This window comes from Styela clava, chromosome 10 (assembly GCF_964204865.1).
Source record: "Styela clava chromosome 10, kaStyClav1.hap1.2, whole genome shotgun sequence".
NCBI classification, from domain to species: domain Eukaryota; kingdom Metazoa; phylum Chordata; class Ascidiacea; order Stolidobranchia; family Styelidae; genus Styela; species Styela clava.
In genome coordinates, this window is record NC_135259.1 from 17,621,155 (window position 1) to 17,645,320 (window position 24,166).

Below are 24,166 nucleotides of genomic sequence, written 5' to 3' on the forward strand. Positions count from 1 at the left end.
GCCATAATTTTATTCCAATTTTCCTTATTTTTAGTTCGGCGAGGAACATCACGTATGAATTGGTTTAATCAAGCTCTATTATCTGAATGTGATGACGGATAGACATAATGACTTTGTAAGATGTTCAGCAGGAATGACATATTAAGAAATCGCTAAGCCACGCATTCTAGCAGTACTTATGCCTGTTAGCTTAAATATTGCGACAGGCACAAGTGTCGGACCTATTGTTAAGCTACGACGCACGATTAAGGCCTGACCGATATATCGGCTGCCTTGTTTTTTGCAAATTCCGAACTATCGGTATCGGCTAATTTTACCGATAGTTATCGGCCAATCATGTGACTGCCAAAGTGTCAAAATTACGCCGAAAAAGCAGTTTTATCGCTTGTCTAAAAGGGTTCTCCTAATGCCCAGTGGTGATAGTGATTGGTGATAACTGGAAGGTTATAATCGATAATGACGTTTTTTGAGAGAGTACACAAGAGGGAAAATGCAATTTAGTTTCGGCTAAAAATGCTAGTTTTATAAATAGAATAGATTTGAAGCTGTTGAGTCAGTAATAATAAAAACATGGTACTGGTAGCTTGAAGCTGAAACACATGCTGGGGGATCCTTATGATGGCAATGACTGCTTTCAATTGAATTTGTACTTTTCTATGATGGCAATGTATTATACGTCTATTAATATGACAAATATTTGCATTCTTGCATTTTGATGGCTGTTGTACAGTAACAATACCATCATCAAATAATAATGTCATCCCTAGCTCTGAATTCGAGACCTCCCTAAATGCGATTTAATATTTTATGGGCAACAGTTTTATCAATATTAATGGTTGTTAATCATTTTGCTGAAAATTACATAATTCCTCCAGAGTTAAGACTAATGATAATGGGACTCAAATGGCAGCAGAAGGTCAATAAGTAAACCGGAATAAAGTGACTGGAAACATCTAGCGCCTATCAACAGCCTAAACTTACAGGCTTTGCATGCCCTATTAAGACTAAATCCATCAGAATTGAGTAAATAAAGTATTAAGAGTATATGAAATAATTTTTTTGACATGTTAAATTGAGCCGTGATAACCCTGAAAACATAATTATGCTAAATATCTAGGGCCGGCCGCACACAGCATCAATATTTTTCTGCAAAAATTATTTTCTACGCAATATTTCTCACGAAAATATTTCTTGTTGCAATATCAAGAAAAAATATTTCTTCGCTAGCGCACACTGCGTGTTCTCGTTTGTTCAATAATTATCCGCGCGCCACTTCGTTATATCTGGCAAAATTCAGGTCTTGCAAGGTATTGACAAGCAACTCTACTTATATGGAAATATGTATGAAGTGTGTTTGCAAAATGAAGTAATGGTACCCAATGCCGGTACGGTACCCTCACGAAATATATGCAGTCTCTGCGTACGGCGCGCCTGTTCACAGTACCGCACGGAATGCCGGTAAATGCATGTACAACCGTACCGGTCTGTCGGTACGTACCTGTAGTAATATATACGGTACCATAGAGCAGGCTGCAAAGTTACTTTAGGGATATGCTGTTTTCATTCAGATTAACTGATGCGTTACTGGGTACCGGTGTCTGAGATATGCTTATACGAACTTTAGAAAGTCTGAAAGTTAGCAATTACCACATTAAGCCAAGAATAATTTCAAAATTGCACTGTACCGGTACCGTACCCTACTGTAGTCTGTGTTTTCTGGTCAGACTCATGTACATACTTGAAGGTAGCGGCACCGGAAATTTAGACAAGTGTCTGTGCATTATACTTCTGTTTTCTCTTTTCAAATATATGTAGGCTACAGGAGATTGTAATATTTATACAGGCCTGTGTGTTACTGTCAGTATGGATGATGAAGAAGAAGATACCGATGTCATTTTATTATTTTGGCTTTCAAAGAAAAAGGAAAGTCAATGGAGTCGCCGTATCTGGACTCATCCGATTAACAAAAAGCCAAGTGTTTACGGTTCTTATCACCACGTATTCCATGAATTGAGCAATGATCGTCTGCGGTTCTGCAGTTATTCAAGAATGTCTATAGACTGCTTCAACATACTGGTTTCAAAAATAACTCCATTCGTGAAAAAACGACGAGACACAAACTCCAGGAAATATATCAGAGTTGAAGAAAGATTGGTTGTCACTTTAAGGTAGTTGTCTACAGTCTACACATTGTTGTTTGATTCGGTCTGGTCTTATAAGCTTCCAAACCTATTTTGACAGATTATGATTTCATGAGTTCGGCGGTATAGGCTGGTAACCAAATAAGAAATCGTGGTTTGCCATATAATTAAGCCGTATTATTGGGTTTCCTCTCCCCCGGGATAAATATGTAAATCCTATTCTATCTATGTTGAAATTCATTTTTTGTTTTCTATATTATTGCTGATACATTTTGGCAAGGAATAAGCTGGCAGGCATTTTCTAATGTAAAGTATTTTACCCGCTTTTCGACTGGATTGCATCCAAGCTTGTACATATAAAATGAATTTCTCATTCTTATTTCAGGTACCTTGCAACTGGATTGAGTTTCAGGCAAATGACGTTCGATTTCAGAATGGGAGAGACGACCATTGGAAAAATTGTTGAGGAAATATGCGAGGCTATTTTCAAAAGTCTCAAAAGCGAATACATGCTCACACCAAAACAGAACGACTGGCTTGAAATTGCCAATAATTTTCACAAATTGTGGAATGTGCCTTATACATTAGGTGCAATAGATGGAAAACACATAAGAGTGAGAAAGCCTCATGGGAGTGAATCATCATTTTTTAATTATAAAGGTTATCATTCGTTGGTTCTCATGGCTTGCGTCGATGCTGAAGGGATCTTCACTACTATCGATGTTGGTGATTATGAAAGAAACAGTGATAGAGGAGTATTCAAACAATCCAGTTTGGGAAAAGCATTGTACACTGGCCAACTCTCACTCCCACCTGATTCTCCATTCCCATCATCTGAAACTGAACAAACTTTTCCCTACTTTTTCATTGCAGATCAGGCATTCCAGTTATCCAGAAGGATAATGAAACCTTATCCACAACGAGGCCTTACTTCTGACAAAAGAATATATAATTATCACATGTCACGTGGGCGGCGCATTATTGAGTGTGCATTTGGAATGATGTGCGCAAAGTGGGGAGTATTGAATACTGCTATGAAGTGCATAGACATGAACAAAGCTGTGTCAATTCTTTGTGCAACATGTATACTGCACAACTTTGTCAAAATTTTAGAAGGAAAGCCAATGGAAAAGTTTGTTGAATTCATTTCCAAAAAAAGTTCAGATATTCCCTCTCAACAATTGCTAGGTAGTATGCCAGAAAATGGAAATCGTCCAGCAAATGAAGCATTAAGAATACGCGACAACATTTGTGAATATTTTATGGGAGTTGGCAGTGTTCCGTGGCAGACACAATCTGCTTTGGGGCATATGGGAGACCAAAAATAAGCTGGAACTACTATAGCAGGGGTCGGGAACCCATGGCTCGCGAGCCATATATGGCTCTTTGGGTGACGGCATATGGCTCCCAGAAAAATCTAATATTCTAAGACTAAGCTTACTATTGTTACGAGATCCCAAACTCTTTTATAGCCGAATTTGGCAGGAAATTCCCAATACGTTTCAAAACACGCGTCCAGCACATGTCTATGTTATGTAAGATATTTACTAGAGAGGCATTGTGACAAACAAGGGGATTCTGGAACATATATTGTGACATCACAAAGCGATATAGTTTTAAAAACACTACGGAGATGTCTAAACGAAAAAGGGTGATGAGTATCGTAGATTTCCACATTGGGCTGCAGGTGAGCAACCGTTCAAGGCCCGCAGCGCCTACATGCAGCATCAGAAATCACATTAAATGTATATTGACATTGTATGTGTTGACTTACGAGTACACATTTTAGCTCTGATTAATTGAAGAAATGTTATAGGCTATGGCTCGCACGGAAATGCAATTGAAAATATGTATATTTTATGGCTCTCTTGACCAAAAAGGTTCCCGACCCCTGTACTATAGGTACACTTCTGACACCAACAAACTGATCAAAATGCTTCTTTGCAGTCGAATGCTATAATACTGAGGCTGATATCAATGTGCTAACGCCCACAGCTTAATGCATACCAACATTATACTCTGAGATGACCAAACTTAAATAATTTACCAATTCCCAATACATCTGCAGGAAAATATCTTCTATGGGGTCACGCTGAACAGAACAAGCGTATATACGCTGGACTGATTTTATTTATATTTAAGAGGCTGGGGTAAAGACTGCTTTGAATAGTTTTTACAACTGGCAGAAAATGCGCTTTCATACGTCCAAACAAACTTTGTTTAATTTGTTCAATTTTACAAAAGCGTCAGAAACCAGTACCTATATGCATTTACTTCGACATATACAAAATAAATGAAAATAGTATCTCTCATTCTGATGTTTATTTATATTGATAGTTTTTACCAGAAGCCAGATTGAAATAAGAATAGTTCGTAATCCAGCAATGTTAATTTGGCATGATCTAATCACAGTCAACCTGCAGTATAGGTATACAATCACTGTCGCTATCTTCCACATTTTCTGTAATTAACTCTAAGATCCTCTTTTTAAATTTCAACTTTTTCTCTTTATCAAAGCTTTTCATATCTGGCAAAATAGACATCAGAAAATTAAAATCGGGGTTATTCCTTTCCAATCCTCTCTCCTCTCTTGCTTTTAGGTAACTTATTATTGCTTTATCAATATTTGATGCTTTGCTCTCAACCTGAACCCTCTTGACGAGCCTTCTTTTCTCTCTAGCATCATCCTCTTGTACAATATCACTTGCACTCAAGACTCAATGAACTTCCTTCAAAGGTTTGGTCTGACGATTCATTGTCTGCGGTTTCATAATCGGGACATTCAATAACTTCTAAATCTAAATTCTCTCTCTGTGCCCTCAATTTTAAATGTGGCATAACAAATCCCATATATTCATGCAAGTAATAGGGTTTCTTTGCTATCGTGCCTGATCCTGACGGTGGTTGGTCACGCAGATTTTTCATCAGAGCTGTCCTGAGCTTCTTCCATGTCTCCTTGCAATTATCCACTGAAATAATTATCATCTTATAATAAATTGAAAACTTTTGATAAGCCAATCACAAGAAAAATAAAAGAAATTTTATCCTCAACTAAAGGTATTGATAGAGTTGCATGCTAAGGGGTATTTGATATGAATTTGCAGTTGGCCACAGACCCAGAAAAAGTCAACGTTTGAGGAAATTTGGCAAAGTGGAAAAGAACTACATACATACATTTTAGGAGAAAAACAAACAGGTGCGTAGATAGTTTGTCAACAAATGGGATATGCCACATCTTTGTACAGAGAAAATATTTTACTGATGTCTTGTATACTATGTGCAATACTAACCGGTTTCATCCACTTCTTCTGCTACTGTTTTCCAAATTAACATCTGCACATTTCTGTCCATGTATGCCGGGTTACACACATCGTAAATCTCAGAGTGTCGCTCAATAGCTTGCAACAGAAGGATGTTTTTATTTGCATCATGTGACCGTTTCATTTTAAGATAACGGATTATGACACGTAAAAAGTTACACACAGTGTTTGGTTGTTGTGACATTATTAGTTTAATAATAAGCCAAAAATTTGCCCCTGAATTTTTTTCTTATTAGCTTCTATACGTACAGTTCAGTATGTATAATTTAGATTGTATACCGGTACTGTATCCAATGATACGGTATGTCAGTATGTGTGACACCGGTACCAAAACACTGAAACATTGTTTTGGACTTTCAGAATCAGTTGTTCCCCAAAATACCGTAAACTGATGAACATGCACCGGTACCTACCGCTATGATTTCATCATCTTGTCACCCAACAGTTAGAATAGGATTTACATATTTATACCGAGGGAGCGAAAATTAAAATGAAATACGGTACCGGTTCCCGGCTCAACTGATATAAACTACACTGTAACAAAAAAATTGTAAAATCACTGGGATTTGAGCAGTGATTGATATACAGTAAAAAGTTTTACTGGTTTTTGCACAGTAATTTTTTTCAGTGGTGCTCCGCGTGCGTAAATAGGGTCGCCGCGCATGCGCATTCGCTTCTTACGTGTCGCGCGGGCAATTTCCGCCTCGTGTTTTCCTTCGAACTGGTTTTTGCAAGTGGAAGTTGTCGCAGTGTCTTTTGCGCCGCTTTGGAGCTGAATATGCAAAGCGCGTAATAAGATGTTTATGTACAGTAAACCACGCCAAAAGATGAGATAGGAGGTAACTATGGTACCGGTACTGTTATTGTCAGTGTTTGTCGCCGTGAGTGTGTTGTACGTCGTGGTACTTTATACAGTAATATACCGGTACAGATATATGGCTGGAGATTTGATATACCGTAATTCCGCATTATTTGTGTTTGGTATGGTACGGTACCGGTACGGTGGTCTACGCACTGAGTAAAATTTCACCTAATTTAACCCTGGTCAATACAGCTAAGCATTTTTTTGGCTGGTGATCATTAACTACCGTATATCAGCAGGGTCAAATTCGCAGTTGAATGTAATTGCAGGGCTTGAGTTTCGGAGACTGGGTTAGGTTGATTGGGAGACTGATGTGCCTTTATTTAAAACCTCACAATTCCACTAAATTGGTACGGTACCGTATCTAAAATTCTAAATACACAGTTATAAAGTTGGTGAAAATATGGAACGTGATTCCTGGATTCTGTGAATGGTTGGACTTGTGGACCGGTACGGTACCGAATACCGTAGTTAGAACTTAGATACCAGTACCGGTAAATACCGATAGTTACGGTATATTACGGTAGCGGTACCATATGGATTTCAACCAAACATATTTTCATGGTCTCTAATTACTAAAAAGGGAAAGTCTTATTCATGTTTTCACTCAAGCCATTCTCTTCAATTTTTCAATTACACTACTTTTTATTCTCTGATGATTTAATACAGCAATAATATGCTAAAAATATGGCAGATGTAGACCTGTGTTGCAATGTTTCAATATGTGGCTATGATGCTGAAGATTCCACATTAATAGTAAAACATTTGAAAAATCATATTCGAGCTGGTAAAGAAATTTCTTGTCCATACCTTGCTTGTTTCAGAAAGTTTAGAAATCTGAACACGTTTTCTTCCCATATTCGAAGAACCCATCGTTTATCTATCCAGCCACGTGAAGAAGTTATGCAAATTGACTGTCCCATTATTTTTGGATCCATACGGACACCCCAAGTATTCTCATCACCATCTCCATTGATTCAAATGGATCCAAGTGTTGATTCTTTGGAGACTCTCAGAAGAAATTGCACAGTGTTCTGTGCAATGCTGCAGTATAAACTACTCATTCCTGGTATCACTATCAGCAAAATTCTTGAGGCACAGCAGAAAATCAACAGCTGTACACATGCTTCCATTGAATTGGCTATCAAAAATGTATTGCAAGATGAGGGCATTGATCAATCTGTAATCAAAAAAGTGCTTGAATCCGTAATGCATGTAATGATGAATACTCCTGTTGGTGATGGAACTCTGCAATCAAGTTATCTCAGAGAACGCTTATACAAAAAATTACTATCCTTTGTTGAACCATTGTCTTACAATGTAGCTAGAACTTTATCTCAGCCTGAACCGAATAAGGAGAGCTATCAGTATATACCTATTGTTGATTCAATCAAAGCCCTTTTCAAATATGAAAGCATTCGCTATCAATATCTTAACCCAATTGATCCAGGAAACTACCTTTTGGACATAAAAGATGGAGGCGCTTTCAAAAAAAATTCTTTCTTCAATCAAGAAGCTGTTCTAAGGCCTCTACAAATTATTCTCTATCAAGACGCGTTCGAAATAGTTAATCCTTTAGGATCCGCGAAGAAAAAACATAAGATTCTCGCAACATACTTCACCTTGGGTAATATTCACCCCTATTGTCGGTCAAAAGTTTCTCCTATCCAGCTTGTGATGCTTGTAAAAGAACATTATGTCAGCAATGAATGTATTAAAGACATTTTCAGTCCTCTATTGGCAGATTTGAAAATTATTGAACATGAAGGAATTGACTTGGGGTTTTCTGAAAAAGTTCGAGGGAGTATTTCTTGCATATTAGGTGATAATCTCGGTAGTCATTGGATAGGAGGATTTGTTACAAATTTTGGCACTTCAGAATATTTTTGTAGATATTGCTCCGTTAAAAGAAGTGATTTTTCAGAAAACTCAATTGTCATCGAGACATTACGTACAAAGGAATCGTATGACCAGAGCGTTAATCAAATGCTGCTACAAGTATCTGGGAATATCACTGGAATAAAATATGATTGCATATTTAATCAATTGAATTATTTTCATGTTTGTCAGCCATCCTTACCACCCTGCTTAGCCCATGATATATTTGAAGGGGTCGCTCAATTTGACATGGCAATATTCATACAGTGTCTTATTTCCAAAGGCTGGTTTACTTTGGACTACTTGAATATGCGCATTTCGACATTTCATTATAACAAGTCAGACAGTACCTCCAAGCCACAAATATTGAAACCAAATTTGGAAAAACTGACTGGAAATGCTTCACAAAATCGAGCGTTTTTAAGGCTTTTCCCATTTTGGGTGGTTGACAAGGTCCAAGACTTTGATGATCCAATTTGGCAAATGATCATCAATCTTAGATATATTGTTGAGTTGATTTGTGCACCAAAGGCCTCAAATGCAATTATCAGTGCACTTCAATGGCTATTGCCGCTATATGTTGCATCCCGTAAACAGTTATTTCCTGGTCATACAGTGCGACCTAAGCACCATTATTTGATGCATTATCCGGAATTGATCTCACTTTTTGGCCCCTTAATTCGATGCTGGACTTTGAGGTTTGAGGGAAAGCACTCCTATTTTAAAAATGTAGTCCGGAGAACTGGGAATTTTGTCAATGTGTGCAAAACCCTTGCACATAGTCACCAAATGATGCAAGCTTGCATGCTAGAACAACGATTCGCATGTCCCCTAATTCGGCGACATTTAGCAAATCAACAAATTGTATATTCTGAAGCTATCATGCACGTATTTGATGAGAGGGGTTTTCCCTTTAATGATAGCCAGTTTCTGGATAAATTTTTTTATCAAGGAACTGAATACAAAAAAAAACAATATATTCTACTTGAAAAAGTTGACTTTGATTTTGTAGTTGGTAAAATTGAATGTATTTTTGTTTATCAAGAAAAAGAATACATGGTTGTGAAAACATTTAACGGCACATATAATCCTCAAATTGGAATATATCTACTTGGGGATGATTTGAATCCATACAAAATATTGAAATTTGACCAAATTTTGGACTATGATCCCATATGTGTGTACAGGTTAGGGAAAGATTCATGGTTCGCACTCAAACATCATGTAAGTTGATGGCATTTGTGATAAAAGTCTTATAACCTGTGACACTGACACCTATAATATTTTTTTTTAAGTTCGCCTTTTTGTACTGTTCATATTTTTCATTAACAGTATGCAGGTAGAAATTGAGAACGATATTTTAAAGGTACTTAATGTACCAAGAGAATTAGCAAATCAAGTTGCTTATATTATTGTTAATGATCTGGGAGTTGAGGAAGCCAAAGATTTAAGTTTAATTAATGAAGAAGACCTCACTAAAGGAAGCATTTTGAAAACAATCCAAGCCCGGAAACTTATAATGACCTGGAAAGCAGACAAAAGTATGTACAGTATGGCTTAAATATTTGGAATTGTTAATCGTATTTTATATCAATCCTACACACATGATAAGTTTATTTTAACATATGGTGAATTTGTTTATGCTTTCGGGCCCATGGCCATAGTTTACTGAAAATTTTTTTTTGTATATTTCAATGAAAAGAAATTGGAAAAAAATTATGGAAAACTATTGACTGATAAAAATTCTTCGAATTTCATTGATTTTTTTTTTCAAGTTTTATACATATTACATTTTTTTTTACAGTTGAGGAGCAATATAATTCGACGTCAAGTGTTGAAACTGACAGCAGCCATTCTTTACAACCTTCACCAATGCAAAACTGGGCCATGAATTTTGAAATCCCGTGGCACAAGTTTCCTGCAGACTTAATAACAAGCTGCAATAACAATGAAGTACCAACTCCTTTTAACAGAAGAGAAATGGTGAAAATTCTCATTGAGGAAATCACAAAGACTTATCCAAAACCAGGAAAGAGAAACTTGCACACAATTGCATGTAAAGTCTCATCAAAATATCCCAATTCCTTCAGCGATACTTTCCTGCACAGTGACAAAATAAATTTTGGCATCCAGTCACTAGCAGATCAGTTATTGTACAGATATGAGTATGTCAGACGACAAACTAAAAGAGCGATTGTATCAACGCCAACTTCGGCACGTAAAAAGCTTGTGGAATCTTCATTGCAGCACCTAAATGAAGCAAAGCTGTGGCTCATTGATCACTATAAACTTCAAGCGCATGATTCATCTTTGGTTCAATACCGAATGGGAGAAACTTATGAGCTCCAAAGAGAAATGATACACAACAAAACCACGATTGAACAGATAAAAAGTGAATTTCCATTCCTTCTAATTAAAGAGCATCTTTATGATCATTTCTGTACACTCATGGACAAACCAGATGCAGTGGAACTGTTCAATTCCAAACTATGTTCACAAGCAAAGAAAATTTTCAAGTATGTTATACTATTTATTATCAAAATATGCTTAGCGGCTGCTGTTATACTCTTTTATGTTCTCGACTACAAGGACTTTTGAGTAATGTGGCATAATATGAGCTGGTTAAGTGAAGTGACAAACTGGTCATTAAAGATGACCACCTTGCAATGCTTTGGCTGATAATCTTTTGCATGACCACACATCGGAAGATCTGGTTCCTACTCTGTTTCTTACAATTAATGGTCATTTTCTAGCAATCAGTACTTATGCATTCTCATTATTACTTTAGAGCACTCAAGTCCAGATCTCATGCTGGAATACCTGCCATTGCCAGAAAGATTAGAGAAGAATGCAGCGAACATGGAAATTCAGCTCCAAAAGCTCTGAGGATCATTGACCTTCTGGCATGCTATTTCAAAGAAGATGTAAAATCTGTTTATCAGCTTTTTGAGGTTGGTTTGGTTTTGTTAAATATTTGGCAAAGTACGCAAAAAGCAGATTTTTTTATACATTCTGCACGAGTATGCTAGTCTGAACTAAGATTTCTTTCTAAACAGTTGCATCTATTGTGTCCTCCACAATAAACTTTTATTTGTTAACCTAATGAACTTGATATTATAACAGTTACTACTATACTATATGAGCCTGGTCTTGCTTTCACACTTTCGACGCTGACTGCTCATGGTAATGTCAAAATCGAAATATAAAATGACAATAATTAATTTTGAATGTATTGTGTTCTTTTGAGGTATCTCGGCGTACAACATTTATCCACGTTGGCTCTTGATAGTTGTTATCTCAATTCTTATTTTTTTTTTTAGAATGAAGTAGAATTAGCAGAAGTTTTGCCATCACTGCAAGCAGCTCCAATCATTATTGTGTTTGGTAAGTTTCCATCATTCTTTTTAAAAGAATTCTTCTACATTTTTCGCTCAGATCCAGGATTTATACATATGGGGCATTATGTTTGAAAAGTTGAATCTTTATGCTCAGCGCAGTCAGCAAGTTTATTACACTGTGGTTGGTGATGGGAATGGACAGGCTGATTGAGAACCTCATTCTCTAAGAATGGAAAGAGAAGTTGTCTTCTCTTCTGTTTTTTTTTCAATCTGTTATATCCCAATTTATTTTCAAGATATTTTCGATATAAAATTGTAGAAGTTTTAGTACTGTGTTGTTACCTGAAAACATTTTAAATGACTTGTTTCCATGTACAGGAGACGACCTTGTCACCTCAGAAAAATTTTGTGTTCTCATCGAACAAATAGAAGTGATGAGATGCACGGACTTCTTTTCTGCCTTCGTGTACATGTTTTGTGCGTTTTTTGTGTTTGAAATGAAATACCCTGATGATTCTGCTTTAACGTATGAATTCATACAAAGGTGAGCAGCTGACTTTTAGATAGGCATGGCTAAATTGAAATACCTTTGATGGTTGGACCAAGTCTGTATCAATAATCATTGTGATCAATCAAATGTGAAGTTGCAGTTCACATTTTTATAAGTCTGAAATTCTATTTCAGGCATTTCTGCTTGTCAGTGAATGTTAACTTAGGTAATTCATAGTTCCACATTAATTAAAGATATTTGAGTTTGATAAGTCACATTTAATATATTCTGATATACATTTTTCAGATATTTCGTTGGCATCAACACAGCTGGCACCAGAAGCAAAAAGCGACAAAAATATGTCATCCACCCCAAAGTCATGAGACTGGGAAAACTTGTGGAGTGACTGCTGAATAGGGTTCTAATGCAGTGCAGTATTGGGGAAACTTAAGTCATTGACTCAACTTGAGTCACCTTTTTCAGAGACTCATTGTTATACAAAGTTATTTTCGTTTTGCCTTACATTTTCGTTTTTGTTTCTACATTACATTCCTTTAATATTTTTGTTGAAAACATATTTGTGTGTTTTATCCACATGGGAAAACAAATAGCAAGTTACAGGGGAATCAGTGAGTTGATGTATTTGAAAAAAATATTTACTGGTATTTGAGCTGGCACCAAAAAAACCGTTAAAACAACAGTACGAAAACTGGTAAAACACCAGTGATTTAACTGTGAATAGGTAGTAAAATTACAGGTAATAGGCAGTAAAATTACAGGTAAACGGCAAGCGAATTTACTGCTTAAAGCTGGGGAATTTACTAGTAAATGGACAGTAAAATTGCCTGTAAATTAGCAGTATATTTACCGTTGTATATTAGGAAAATAGCAAATAAAAAACGTAAAATTACATGCTAAGCAGTAATTTTACAGGTATTTCTTTTGTAATTTTACTGGTATTTTGCCAGCTTTTTTACCGGTATTCTGAACGTTTTTTTGGTGCCAGGTAAAATACCAGTAAATATTTTTTACAGTGTACCTAGCCTCAGTTTATGTACCGGTACCGTATTTTTCACTTTGTCCAACTGCCCTGATTGCTATTACCGGTTTAACTTCACCATACGAACCACAAAGCAATGTCACAAAACTAAATAAACTGTTAATTCTAAATTAACTCTTCACAACCGTCAACAAAATAACGCAAACAGCTGAAAACGCAGCTATGGCGAGTTTCCCCGCAAGGCAATTATCGCGCGCTAGCAATAAAAATAGAACATGATCTATTGCTCGAAAAAAAAAACAGCAATAAATTCACTCAAAATATTGCCTAAATTCACGAAACAATAAAGTCTCACGTGTGGTGTCGCTTAAGCTAACGTAAAATCAGGTTAACTTTACGTTAGTAGAGTAGAGTGGTAGACTAACGTAAAGTAAAATTAACAAAGGATAAAAAATAATTTGTAAAAAGCAGAGAAAAGTTGTAATTCCTGTGCGGCACACCTGGCATCGTCTCGCGGCACACCGGTTGCGGAGCACTGGTATAGCATAGTGCCAAAATTTTTTCAATAAATTTTTTGAACGCCAGGAATCTTCATTACCGTAGAGTCCGCTAACAAGTAACAATGTTTCCACGTCAATGTATTAGGCTACAGACCTGCTCACGTGTGATTAGTGTTTTTCCTAATAATTGCTTTTACGAGTGTCCGCACACCGAATTTGCCGCCATGGTTTTGCGTTTGTTTGTATATTAAACCACTTATCACCTTTTCCGCAATGCCCAATCTAGCAATCAGTGTAGTTTTTCATGGCTTGGTTTTTCTTAAAGCTTTCATGGCTTCATGCGTATGACTATCGTCGCAAATTTATTACATTCCACTCCCCACATTATCTTTGCAGGTTGTAGGTATTGGTCATTATCAACGTAATTGTTGAAAGAGAGTACAACAGCCCGAAAGTTCATTACTATCGTGTATTTTGTTTTTTAAGTTTGGCCCAAGCCTCATTTAATTGGGCTTGTGTTTTTGTGTGCGTGCTGGTGGGCAGGCACATGAGATACTTCATGTTTTAAACTTTTTTGTAGGTTTTGCTTGCCCTCCAGAATTCTCCATTTTAAATTTAGGTTTGTTATGGAGTTTTCGAAATAAACTATCTATCTATCTAAGTATGGATACTGGGTGACATAAAAGCGAGGACCACATATAGGAGAGATAAGATCACTTGGTAAGTTAGGAGTTGACAGTGAGATAGCTTAACACTGTTCTGCTTTTAGAGTGACTGAGTGGAGTCCGGCTACCGTAAATAAGGTTCCGTTAAAAGTGTCATTCGTTGAACGTTTAAATAGCATTTCAGAGAAACTTCAATACTGTTAAAAAGCGTCAGTAGATTAACGTTTAAATAGCATTTTTTACCGTAATTCCAATGCTATTAAAAGGCGTCAGTCGTTCAACCTAGAACTCTTAATACTGACCAAAGTATAAAATATAGAATAGTTTTTCTCTCAACCAAGTTTATTGATACACACGTTCATCCAGAGAAAAATTGACACGTTCATTCGTTTGAATATTTAAACATATAAAGTCATCTACAAGCTATACTATAGTGAATTACAAACAAAGATCATATTTTACATTTAATTGAAAAAAATGTGCTTATTGCTACAGCAAGAACAGCGTGGACAAATCATTTTAGAATATATACCCATTTTGAATCCACGCGACTTCAAGTGTCCATATTTTTGGGCAAAATTTAGTCACAATATGTCTCATATTGAAAGTAGGCAAGTCAGTTTATTGGGGTTAAAATGATTGGCGTTCAGGTAATTGCAATGACAAAATTTATAAGAAACAACCTTTTTACGACGAAAGCATACATGTGTTAAATATACAATAAGTACCATTTAAGTTATGCTAGAATTGAAATTCAAATTTTTATAAAATGTAGATATCGAAGTATAGATTTTACCTAAATTAATTAGTTGTAAATTAAAAAAAAAATTCGATCAATTAGTTGTAACTTATCGGTAGATATAGTTGCGACGGCCTTATCGCCATTTCGGTCTGGACGATTTTCCATCCGTTGCAAGCATCCCATGAGACACGGTCTGGACCATCTTCGTCAACGACGTCATCTTCCGGCAATGGGAACATTGTAACTCCATATAACTTTCCATTCAAGTTGAAATCAGTGCAGCGATTAAACCACCAGCCACCGCCGTAAGATTTTGCGCAATTTCCATCTCTCCACCGGTCGTTGTCACTATCACGTGCCGTGAACTCCATGTCATTGTGCATGGCAGCAAAATCAACACTTGCTTGATCAGGAGTTGGAGTTATCCTCAGTTTGAAATTTTCCTTTTCGTCACCGATGGAAAATTGGCTGTAAATAAAGGTAATCAAAATGTTAAAAGATTATATCAAAATATTTTAACCATAAAATAATTATGAACTGATTATACAATAACTGTACGTATAGCGTCATTGAAAGCCGTTGCAATTTTTCAAAGTCTGTGACAGAGGTAAATACCGAAAGAACAGTATGCTTCGTTTAAACTGGATTTAAAAAGAGGAAATGATTAAAATTAGCAGTAATCAATAATTTGAGACCCATGGGACTTAGGTAATACCTCTAGAACAGGGTTGGGAAACTACTTTTCTGAATGGGTCAGTTACAGATAATAGACTTCATTACTGGGTCGGAGGCTCAGAACTCAATACGAAACTATGAATACAACACTGAATGAAACACTTCGGAGGGTCGGATTCGGCCCACGGGCCGTAACTTGTCCACCCCTGATCTAGATTGACAATTGAATTGAATGAACAGATGTTTTTTCGGTACTCCCGAAGTATGTGAACCAAGATGGCGGACACCGCAACATAGTATGTGTACCAGGTTAGGGTTAGGCCATAATTTTATTCCAATTTTCCATTACGAGCTCGAGGACTAGTAAAGTGACTACCGTAGTATTTTATACCTCTAATTATGGCCTAATCCTAACCTGGTACACATACTACATTTCGGTGTCCGACATCTTGGTTCACATACTTCGGGAGTACCGAAAAGACATAGATTAAGTCGATGTTTAATTAAAAATTGAACCACCAAATATCAGCGTTAACTTACTCAAAATAAGTCGTGAATTTTCGTCCACCCGCTAATTTTACAGTGATTCTCAGTTCATGTGGAACAGTACCGGTGATATGACGAATTGCTTTCAAACCTAGAAGCAAGATGATAACTTAATTGCATTAAAGGTGATTTATTGTTTTATACCAGTGGTTCCCAATCTTTTTTCTTCCGTGGCCCATTTTTATTGCACGAAAATCCTGTGACCCATTCACACTTTTTCATGCAAGGGGAATACTACGAGGCAAGCAAAAAACTGTGTCCGCAAAAATAAACACTTTAGAATGAAAATTACCGCTCAGTAACATAAAACAGTATTATCGTTCATTGCCACCACAATCAGAATTTGTATTTGAATATAGTGAATCGAATTTTCCAACAACTCTTGCAATTTTAAATAGGTTTATGGCGCACCTGAAAGTTTTGCTGTGGGTCATTGCTCACTGGTTGAGAACCGGGGTTTTATTCTGAAAAATTATTGAACAGAACAATTTATAAAATCGATCTTTACCCATCCAATAGTCTCCCGTTGGCATCCCAAATCCACTGATGTAACTTCTCAAATCTCTGTCGAACGATTCCATGTCGAGGTATCGGCGCTGGATAATCTGATGGATAATAAATAAATCATATATCGTGAAAATTCTGAAGAGTAAAGCACATGGAAGGAAAATACAAACGAAGAAAAAGAGAGGGGGGTTGAAAATCTCTACGAAGTATGACATACCATCCATCCGCCTTCACTTTCTCTACCGCTGCAGTCACAATAAAGCCATGTTCCTTTTGAATATGCTACACTCGGCTTCTTGTAGTCAAAAAATGCCGTTCTGCCCCGTGTTGTCATTCCAATTGGGTCGTTATTAGCATTAGTCGTCTTTGAACAAACGTCCATGCAATCAAAAGGAGCGACTAAAGTTACAATTTTATAATAAATTAGCAAAAATCATAAATGTGCACTTTATGCCACGACCACTGGCTTTTATGTAGCAAATGGTGTAAAAAAAGCTTGTAGTGTATCTTGGTTCATATCAATATTTTAACATTATTTTAATTCACCACACCTGATTTTTTGCATTTTCCTCCTCGGTTGTGTAGAAATGCCATGGAAACACTGCCGTCAGGATTAACTCTGGATTGTGGTGTTACACATCTCAAATCTTTTTCACAATCTCCCTCCATATTGAAGTCGCCACCGCATGTTTCACCTTTTTGCTTGGCACATCTATTACAGCAGCTGAACAAAATCAAAATATAAGTTTATGATTTAAAGAAACACGTACTTTGATGGAGTTTAATGCAATGTTGTTCAAAAAAATTGTTTACAATAGCAAATGGTTTTTTTGTCCAAAAAATATATTCGATTGGGCCAGTTTATATCGCAGGATTTAAATTCTAAAAAACACTCATTATTTCCATAGAAGTATAGAGATGCTGTGTAAATGCGTCAGGAATACACTTACGGACAAAGTCCTGGTGCTTCGGATCCGGGGCAGTTTAGTTTTGGACATTCTCTTTTAACTTTAACTTCTATCCCTTCAGGATTGATCATAAGTTCTTCACAGGGAAAACAAGTCAGCGTGTTTGCTGAGTGAAGGAAAGTCAAACCAAGCAATATAGTCACTCCGATAAGGTTCATGATGTATGTATTTTTAAACTGTTAAAATAATAAGCATGGGTTACTCAAAACATGTGGCGGGACAGGCTAGGCAATTTTATTCTATAACTTTCTTCCTAAAGTTTCCAACAATCCTGGTGACGCTCGTAATTTATTTCCTATCTACCTTGGCGTGTGCAATTGATTATAGACATAACTCATTGTCACTGTTTCCTAGAGCAAGTTTCTTTTGTTCTACGAACAACTTTATAAAAGGACAGCATAAATTTAGTAACCACAGTGCTAGTTCGATGTTGCAACTGTGATTGAAGCAGTTTAATCAATCAATCATCAATCATCATTTATTCGTCAACACAATTTAAACATGGTAAGATATATGAAAAAATATTACAAATACAAGTGGAAATTAACTTAAATTGTGTGACAGGAGTCGCGAGGGACCTCAAGAGGTCTTCAGGCAGCGACACCTAAAACGCTTGTTGATTCAGGTTTCAAAATAAATATTTTGAAGAAAAAAAGAACATTTTCAAAAAATACCAAATATCCATCATAAGTATTTAAAATAAAAAAAAACATAACATCCTGGTTACGAGCATGTTTTTTTATTATTTAAATCAGTGGCCAAATTCATAAAAGATGAAATGCACTGTATGAATTAAACGGTTGCACGAAAAGACATAAAATATGTTATATATCGATGTGGAGTAAAAAAAATATAACGATTAACTATAATTCCCTTTAGACAGAACTAGTTAATCTAGTTCATTTATAGTCTAGGCTTGCACGTAATTTACGGATTTACGGAATTATTTCGAGTTACGGAAGCGAAGTTACGAATTACGTAAATTCGTAATTATTGGTCGACCGCTTTCGCGATTGAAACGAGCTCTCTTCAGAGCAGTCAATTCCGTCGATTGTAAAAAATTAAAGTTTAATAAGTAGAAGAAGTTAGAGTTCCGGTATTCGCAGCCGTTTTTCTCTCTCTTGTTACGCAGATGGAGAAGGCATAACGCGTTGCCATTTACTAACCTATTATCAACTTATCTAGCATGGCAAATGTACATATTAAGCGTAGATATGGGATAGAATTGTGTTGAGACCGATGGACGCCAACACACCTGGTTTCAACTTCTTCGGGTGAAATGACTAAAGAATGTAAGTGATCAACTTACCAAACATGGTCTATTTGTAAATGCCGTGATAATTAATGTCGCGCTTATCAAACAGCAATATGACGACGGAAGAGAAATTGCGTAATGAACCAACGCAACTTAGTCTTTTCGGCATCGGTAAAGCGACTCAAACGGCAGAGAAACAACAAAAAGACGGGATTTCCCATATTTATTCTGCTCGAGATCCATTTTCTATTACAAAATCTTGATGTTCTGTTACAGGTTTTATCGTTATATATCTGTCCGGACTTGGCCTTGTTTTCACAATGCCTCGCACTATTTCGGCCAAATATGTCTTTACAAAATCTTTAAGTCTCTACCAAATGCGGCAACTTATTTTGATTTATCGTCGACTCAAATACCACCGGCACTCGACCAAACTTGTGTTAATCTTAGCCGATAGGATTGTCGACTTCAGTTAGAAAAGTAAATTAATATTTTCGTGAGTGCAAAATAAATGTCATAAAATGCATTGTTTTGTGAGATAACTTTGTATTTTCGGAGAAGGCATGTCATATAAGTACGGTATTTAAATTATGCGTAAATAATTAATATTTGATCTAAATTTATCGCAAATAATGTTATAACATTTAGGCCGCGAAATGATTTAATGTTAAATGAAGCATGGTAATCGGAATATCGTCAATAAGTCGGCATCAATTTTTATTATAAAATGCTAACTAGGTAGTAAAGTCGGATAATGTAAAAAAACGGTACATAAACAAGTCTTCGTCGCGAGGCAAGCGCAAGTATAATCAAACGAGAGAATACGCTCGTCGTTGATTTATAAATTAGAAACCCGGAATTTTTATTATACGTTAATACGATTTTAAAAAAGTCAACTATCGTTTCATAAATATATTACCACTTACCAGTGTTGGTAATGATAAAATTGATCGCATAAAATTGGGTGATAAAGTTGATAAAGGAAAATCAAAGCTAACACAAAAGATAAGAATCAGAATAAAATTAATTTGAATTCACTCCTTGATATTTGTCTTTAGCATCTGTCGCCGGCGTGTAGTACTGGCGGAAATATGAAAACCAAACTGTCCCAACTGTCGATGTCCCATGCGGAATAGAAGTGGATTAAATTGGTTGTTATGATAGGTTTAAAAGTGTGAAAAAAAATATCGCAATTACGGGGTCATTACGTAATCGATTTGGCCGTAATTACGGAATTGATTTTTGTCAATTACGTGCAAGCCTAATTTATACACAAATTGTGTCTTAATTTCTCCCATCTACTTGCGCTTTGTGTACAATTATTGCAAAATATTTGTTAGCCGCAGGTCATGTCTGCTTCGTTGAGCTAAGCTGACATTTAGCGTATGTTTTAAAAATAAACTTGATTCAAATTTATATTTCCAGTTTAAATGTTTTCTGAAAAATATTTTCTATTAATAAGTGGACATATATTTTTTTTTACATTTGAGCTACGTCAAGCAAATTAGTCCACTTCACTTCTTCTGCCCAACGCTGCCGGTACATCTAAGCCCAATTTTTTTTTTCTTTTAATTTATAATTTCTCGTTAACCAATAACGCCTGACACATCACTCAGGGCTCGTTGGAAGCTATGTTTTGTTTTCTACACGCTAGATGTCGCTCCTGGATCATTATTCGTACGACGTCACGCTTATGCTTGAGTAAGCATCAGCTTGTAAACAAACAATCAACCTTTTTCAATTCCTGCCGAACGCGTCATTCTTTATCATAACAGCACTCTCGCATGTTTGGTATCGTTGATTTCCTAGTTGTTATAGCAACAGAATGAGACCGTAAGAGGTCTTATAGCTTACGCCGTCGCATAGTGAAGACGTGTTATGTTTGGGTGGGTCGTGTCTTCGCGTCAGGTTGTGCGACATAAGAAATGTCCGATTCCACTGAATCATTTGCATCTGAATGGTTAGGAACAAATTTTTTGTTCTCTATTTGCCAGAGGACACTCTCTAACGAATAACTGCGACTGCTGACGAGACGTAATGTGATAGTATATCTTCCTACTACTGCATAGCACATTTCGTAATGTGATAGTATATATTCTTGGAGTATTTGGTTGTATTAAGGTAGATTTTCCTATTATGACGCATGAATCGATATGACCCGCTCGAGTTCAATCCCGTCATATTTATATACCTAGCCAATTCCCACGCGGGAATAATCCATGCAGATATAATACTATTTGTTTTTTTAAAAATTATGTTTTTTTCTCAAGATAATAAATAAACTAAAATTACTAATTATAATTACTAAATATATGCCATCCGGCTGTAATGGGTCCGGGTAAATACCGAAAAAAATGACGTTGATTAAATGAAAACGTGAACGAATTTATTTTATTCGTAATAAAAACAATAATAAAATGAAATCGATTGCGAATGGAAACTGGAAGCATTGTGTTCGTGATAGGAATAACTAACTGCGCTAGTTGGCCCTATCTTTAATTAAGTAAGATACCCGTCCAATCTCAACCTAAAAAATACCACAAGTGAAGTTTTCATATTCGTATACGTGATTAAAATTATAGCAAGATTAATCCTTCACCCGTCACTCGATTGCATCAAAAATTAAAATGGAATTGAAGCACCAAAAACAAGATTTTAGCGTGAATTTTAAATCGGATTATATTTACAATAATTTAGAATTAATGAGGGACTCATGCGTGCTAGAATACCTGTATAGCTTCCAGTTATAGTCTATTTATTATACAGATTTAGACTGCATTTAAAATTCTTAAAAAATGCATTTAACACATTTATCAGCTAATTAGCGATTTAGTTTTCCAAATTTTAATCAATTCAATGAATATAATAAAGTGTGACAGATATGCTATGAAATATGATTTATTTTCAGTGAAGAGAATGCAGATATTGTTTTGCAACTGTTTACAATGTTATTTATTTCTCCCAAACTACGCCGTATAGTCATCAATATCAGTCCCTTAGGTGTCATTTGGAATATTTTTGAAACTTGTTTGTTATTTGGAACCGGTAGTTATGACGAAGTAAAAAATCCTTGAATCATGATAAAAAGTTTGCGTCACGATTTTTCTTTGAACAAATCAAATTGTCTACTTAAATACAATAATTCCATTCCAGAACCGGGGATGATTAACAGTCGTGAAACAGTTGTTTTTGTTTTATTTATTATATTTCCTACTGGTTAAAAACAAAATTTTAAAAGATCAGTGACCAAAGCACGATAGTATGACGTATGATAGTGTTTTTTTAAAATAATTTTAATTTCTATAAATAAATTCTCATTTATACAGAGGATTGATTGGAAAAATGCCCGGAATGACAAACACACCTTTTAGAGGTCAATGTAGTATTGGTACTCCCGTAGTATGTGTACCGCAGGATAGAGTTAGGCCATAACTTTATTCCGATTTTCCTTATTTTAGTTCTATTACGAGTTCGGGGACTGTTAGCCAAGTGAATATACCCCCTGCCCATTGGTTTCAGTCCCTTCACACAACTTGATGTAAAGTGGGCGAACAAAATTAGATACCTCCATATTGGAACACACGCTTCTGGAGCACTGCAATATTTATAACACGATGCATCAATTAACGGAGATTCTTGAGAAAACATTTGTTTACATGAATGAATTTCATATGATGAAACTTGTGATTGCTTTCTGAAATGTCATAAACCAGATAATGTTGAATAATAATAAACACTTGGTTTGAACTTGAAATTGCGTCATTTATTGTTGCTTTGAGCAGGAGTTTATATGAACTTCGATAGTATTTTAAGGCTCAAACGATCCCTCCAAGTAGGGGACTTTTTTAGTTCTATGGAGACGTCAGAACAACCGACGATATAACAAAAGAACTTGTTACAGAATCAGAAAAGCAGAATGGACTCACATAAATAATAAAATCTAGATGATCTGGGACAAAAAGCCTGGTAAGCGTTATTCCGCTATAGAAAATATGTTACAGCAAGAGGTCCGGCACAAGATCTTGACCTCGATTCGTTAAGTTTAATGTAATTTCTAATAATGCAATGATATTAATTGAAGATATTGGTATGTATTTAAACCAAATGCATCGCCCAATATAACTAGCATGCGGTTCAAAATAAGTACACAGACCGCTATAATTGCCTTTGACCTAATGCAAAATTACGCGGAAGAGTTCTCAGTAATACGTCTTCAATGGGACATACTAAAATGCGTTCGATTTTGGCAGAGTTGACTTTTAAAAAGTCGAGTCTTGCAAACGAAGTTCATGGTAGCGGCAAGCGGTAAAGATAAAATAGTAGCATTGTCCACGGACGTATTCAAAACACTATATTAGAAGATATTAAATTTTAAATTTTTGCATAATCTTATGAATGCAAACTTTTATAATGGACACCTGCTACTTTTCATATCGGCATTTTGCTGCAACTACCTTGAAATAGGACGTTTAAACGAAGTTTGAATTATTATCTGTTACCAACATTTTACATCTGGCCTGGCAATAATTATTCTTAACTGAATCCTGATTCATCCTAAACAGTTCAAAGACGAGTTTTCAAAATATTTATACCAAATACATTCGGGTCAATATAAAAAAGCATTATTATATGTATATTATAACAAGATCATGCAGGGTGTTAAAAAATCAACGCCAAATTAGCAGAAGTTAAGATGAAATGCTAATTAGAACATATACCGACTGATACCTTTTTAACAGAATTGAAATACGGTGAAATGCCATTCAAACATTTCACGACAGACGCTTTTCAACAGTAACTTTTTAAACGTTACCATGACGAAAAATTTTACCTTAATTTTGCGTAACTTTTTTTAACAACCTGTGTAATAGTGTGGGCGATTGGCAGATCTGGTACAAAACGTCGGATTGCCATTCCGGTCTGCACGATTCTTTACTTTTTAAAACAAGAATCCCATGTGACACAGTCTGGGCCAATTTCATCGTTCCTGATATTTTCCGATAGTCGGTAAGTCTCGAATTCCGTATAGCATTATATTCAAGTTGTACTCAAAGTGTGATGTTTCCATGTGACGAACAGAGTTTAGTCTTTTTTAGGTTATTTATTATAAGTGAGTGCGTGACCTTGCTTTGAGTAGCATTCCTCTACCAAATACATATTCGGACTGTAAAGAGGTTTGTGAAAGTAAGATGAAAGCTCTATTGAATAGATCGCCTTCATTGGAAGGGGTAACATACTTGTAAAGCAGAACGCGTATCTTGGTACATCGCAGAGTAAAA

General features: G+C 35.9%; 3 protein-coding genes across 3 annotated transcripts; 2 read left to right on the plus strand and 1 right to left on the minus strand.

Annotated features, from left to right (window-relative positions):
* The first annotated feature begins 7,010 nt into the window (after positions 1-7,010).
* LOC120330222 (uncharacterized) lies at positions 7,011-9,267 on the plus strand. The gene is made up of 2 exons (XM_078116681.1): positions 7,011-9,089; positions 9,247-9,267. The coding sequence occupies exons 1-2, from the start codon at positions 7,011-7,013 to the stop codon at positions 9,265-9,267; spliced, it is 2,100 nt and encodes a 699-aa protein (XP_077972807.1).
* LOC120326887 (uncharacterized) lies at positions 9,119-12,604 on the plus strand. The gene is made up of 6 exons (XM_039393248.2): positions 9,119-9,742; positions 10,006-10,717; positions 10,990-11,152; positions 11,522-11,585; positions 11,918-12,083; positions 12,336-12,604. Exons 1-6 carry the CDS (start codon positions 9,535-9,537, stop codon positions 12,433-12,435), a joined length of 1,413 nt encoding a protein of 470 aa, XP_039249182.1. The 5' UTR covers positions 9,119-9,534; the 3' UTR covers positions 12,436-12,604.
* A 1,911-nt stretch (positions 12,605-14,515) lies between these two features.
* LOC144428365 (angiopoietin-related protein 7-like) lies at positions 14,516-18,063 on the minus strand. Its single transcript, XM_078117483.1, has 6 exons — positions 17,615-18,063; positions 17,216-17,388; positions 16,882-17,063; positions 16,666-16,762; positions 16,152-16,248; positions 14,516-15,404 (listed from the first exon to the last, which is right to left on the minus strand). Exons 1-6 carry the CDS (start codon positions 17,788-17,790, stop codon positions 15,032-15,034), a joined length of 1,098 nt encoding a protein of 365 aa, XP_077973609.1. The 5' UTR covers positions 17,791-18,063; the 3' UTR covers positions 14,516-15,031.
* Positions 18,064-24,166: the final 6,103 nt, after the last annotated feature.

Excerpts from the sequence above, each read along its gene's own strand:
- LOC120330222 (XM_078116681.1), top strand. The coding sequence starts at position 7,011 with ATGGCAGATGTAGACCTGTGTTGCAATGTTTCAATATGTGGCTATGAT. Across the intron at positions 9,090-9,246 it reads ATTCTGAAGCTATCATGCAC|AAAAAGAATACATGGTTGTG; the intron begins GTATTTGATGAG and ends TTGTTTATCAAG.
- LOC120326887 (XM_039393248.2), top strand. The coding sequence starts at position 9,535 with ATGCAGGTAGAAATTGAGAACGATATTTTAAAGGTACTTAATGTACCA. Across the intron at positions 9,743-10,005 it reads GACCTGGAAAGCAGACAAAA|TTGAGGAGCAATATAATTCG; the intron begins GTATGTACAGTA and ends TTTTTTTTACAG. Across the intron at positions 10,718-10,989 it reads CAAGCAAAGAAAATTTTCAA|AGCACTCAAGTCCAGATCTC; the intron begins GTATGTTATACT and ends TTATTACTTTAG.
- LOC144428365 (XM_078117483.1), bottom strand. The coding sequence starts at position 17,790 with ATGAACCTTATCGGAGTGACTATATTGCTTGGTTTGACTTTCCTTCAC. Across the intron at positions 16,763-16,881 it reads AAAGTGAAGGCGGATGGATG|ATTATCCAGCGCCGATACCT; the intron begins GTATGTCATACT and ends ATTATCCATCAG. Across the intron at positions 16,249-16,665 it reads AACGGGAGACTATTGGATGG|GTTTGAAAGCAATTCGTCAT; the intron begins GTAAAGATCGAT and ends TCTTGCTTCTAG.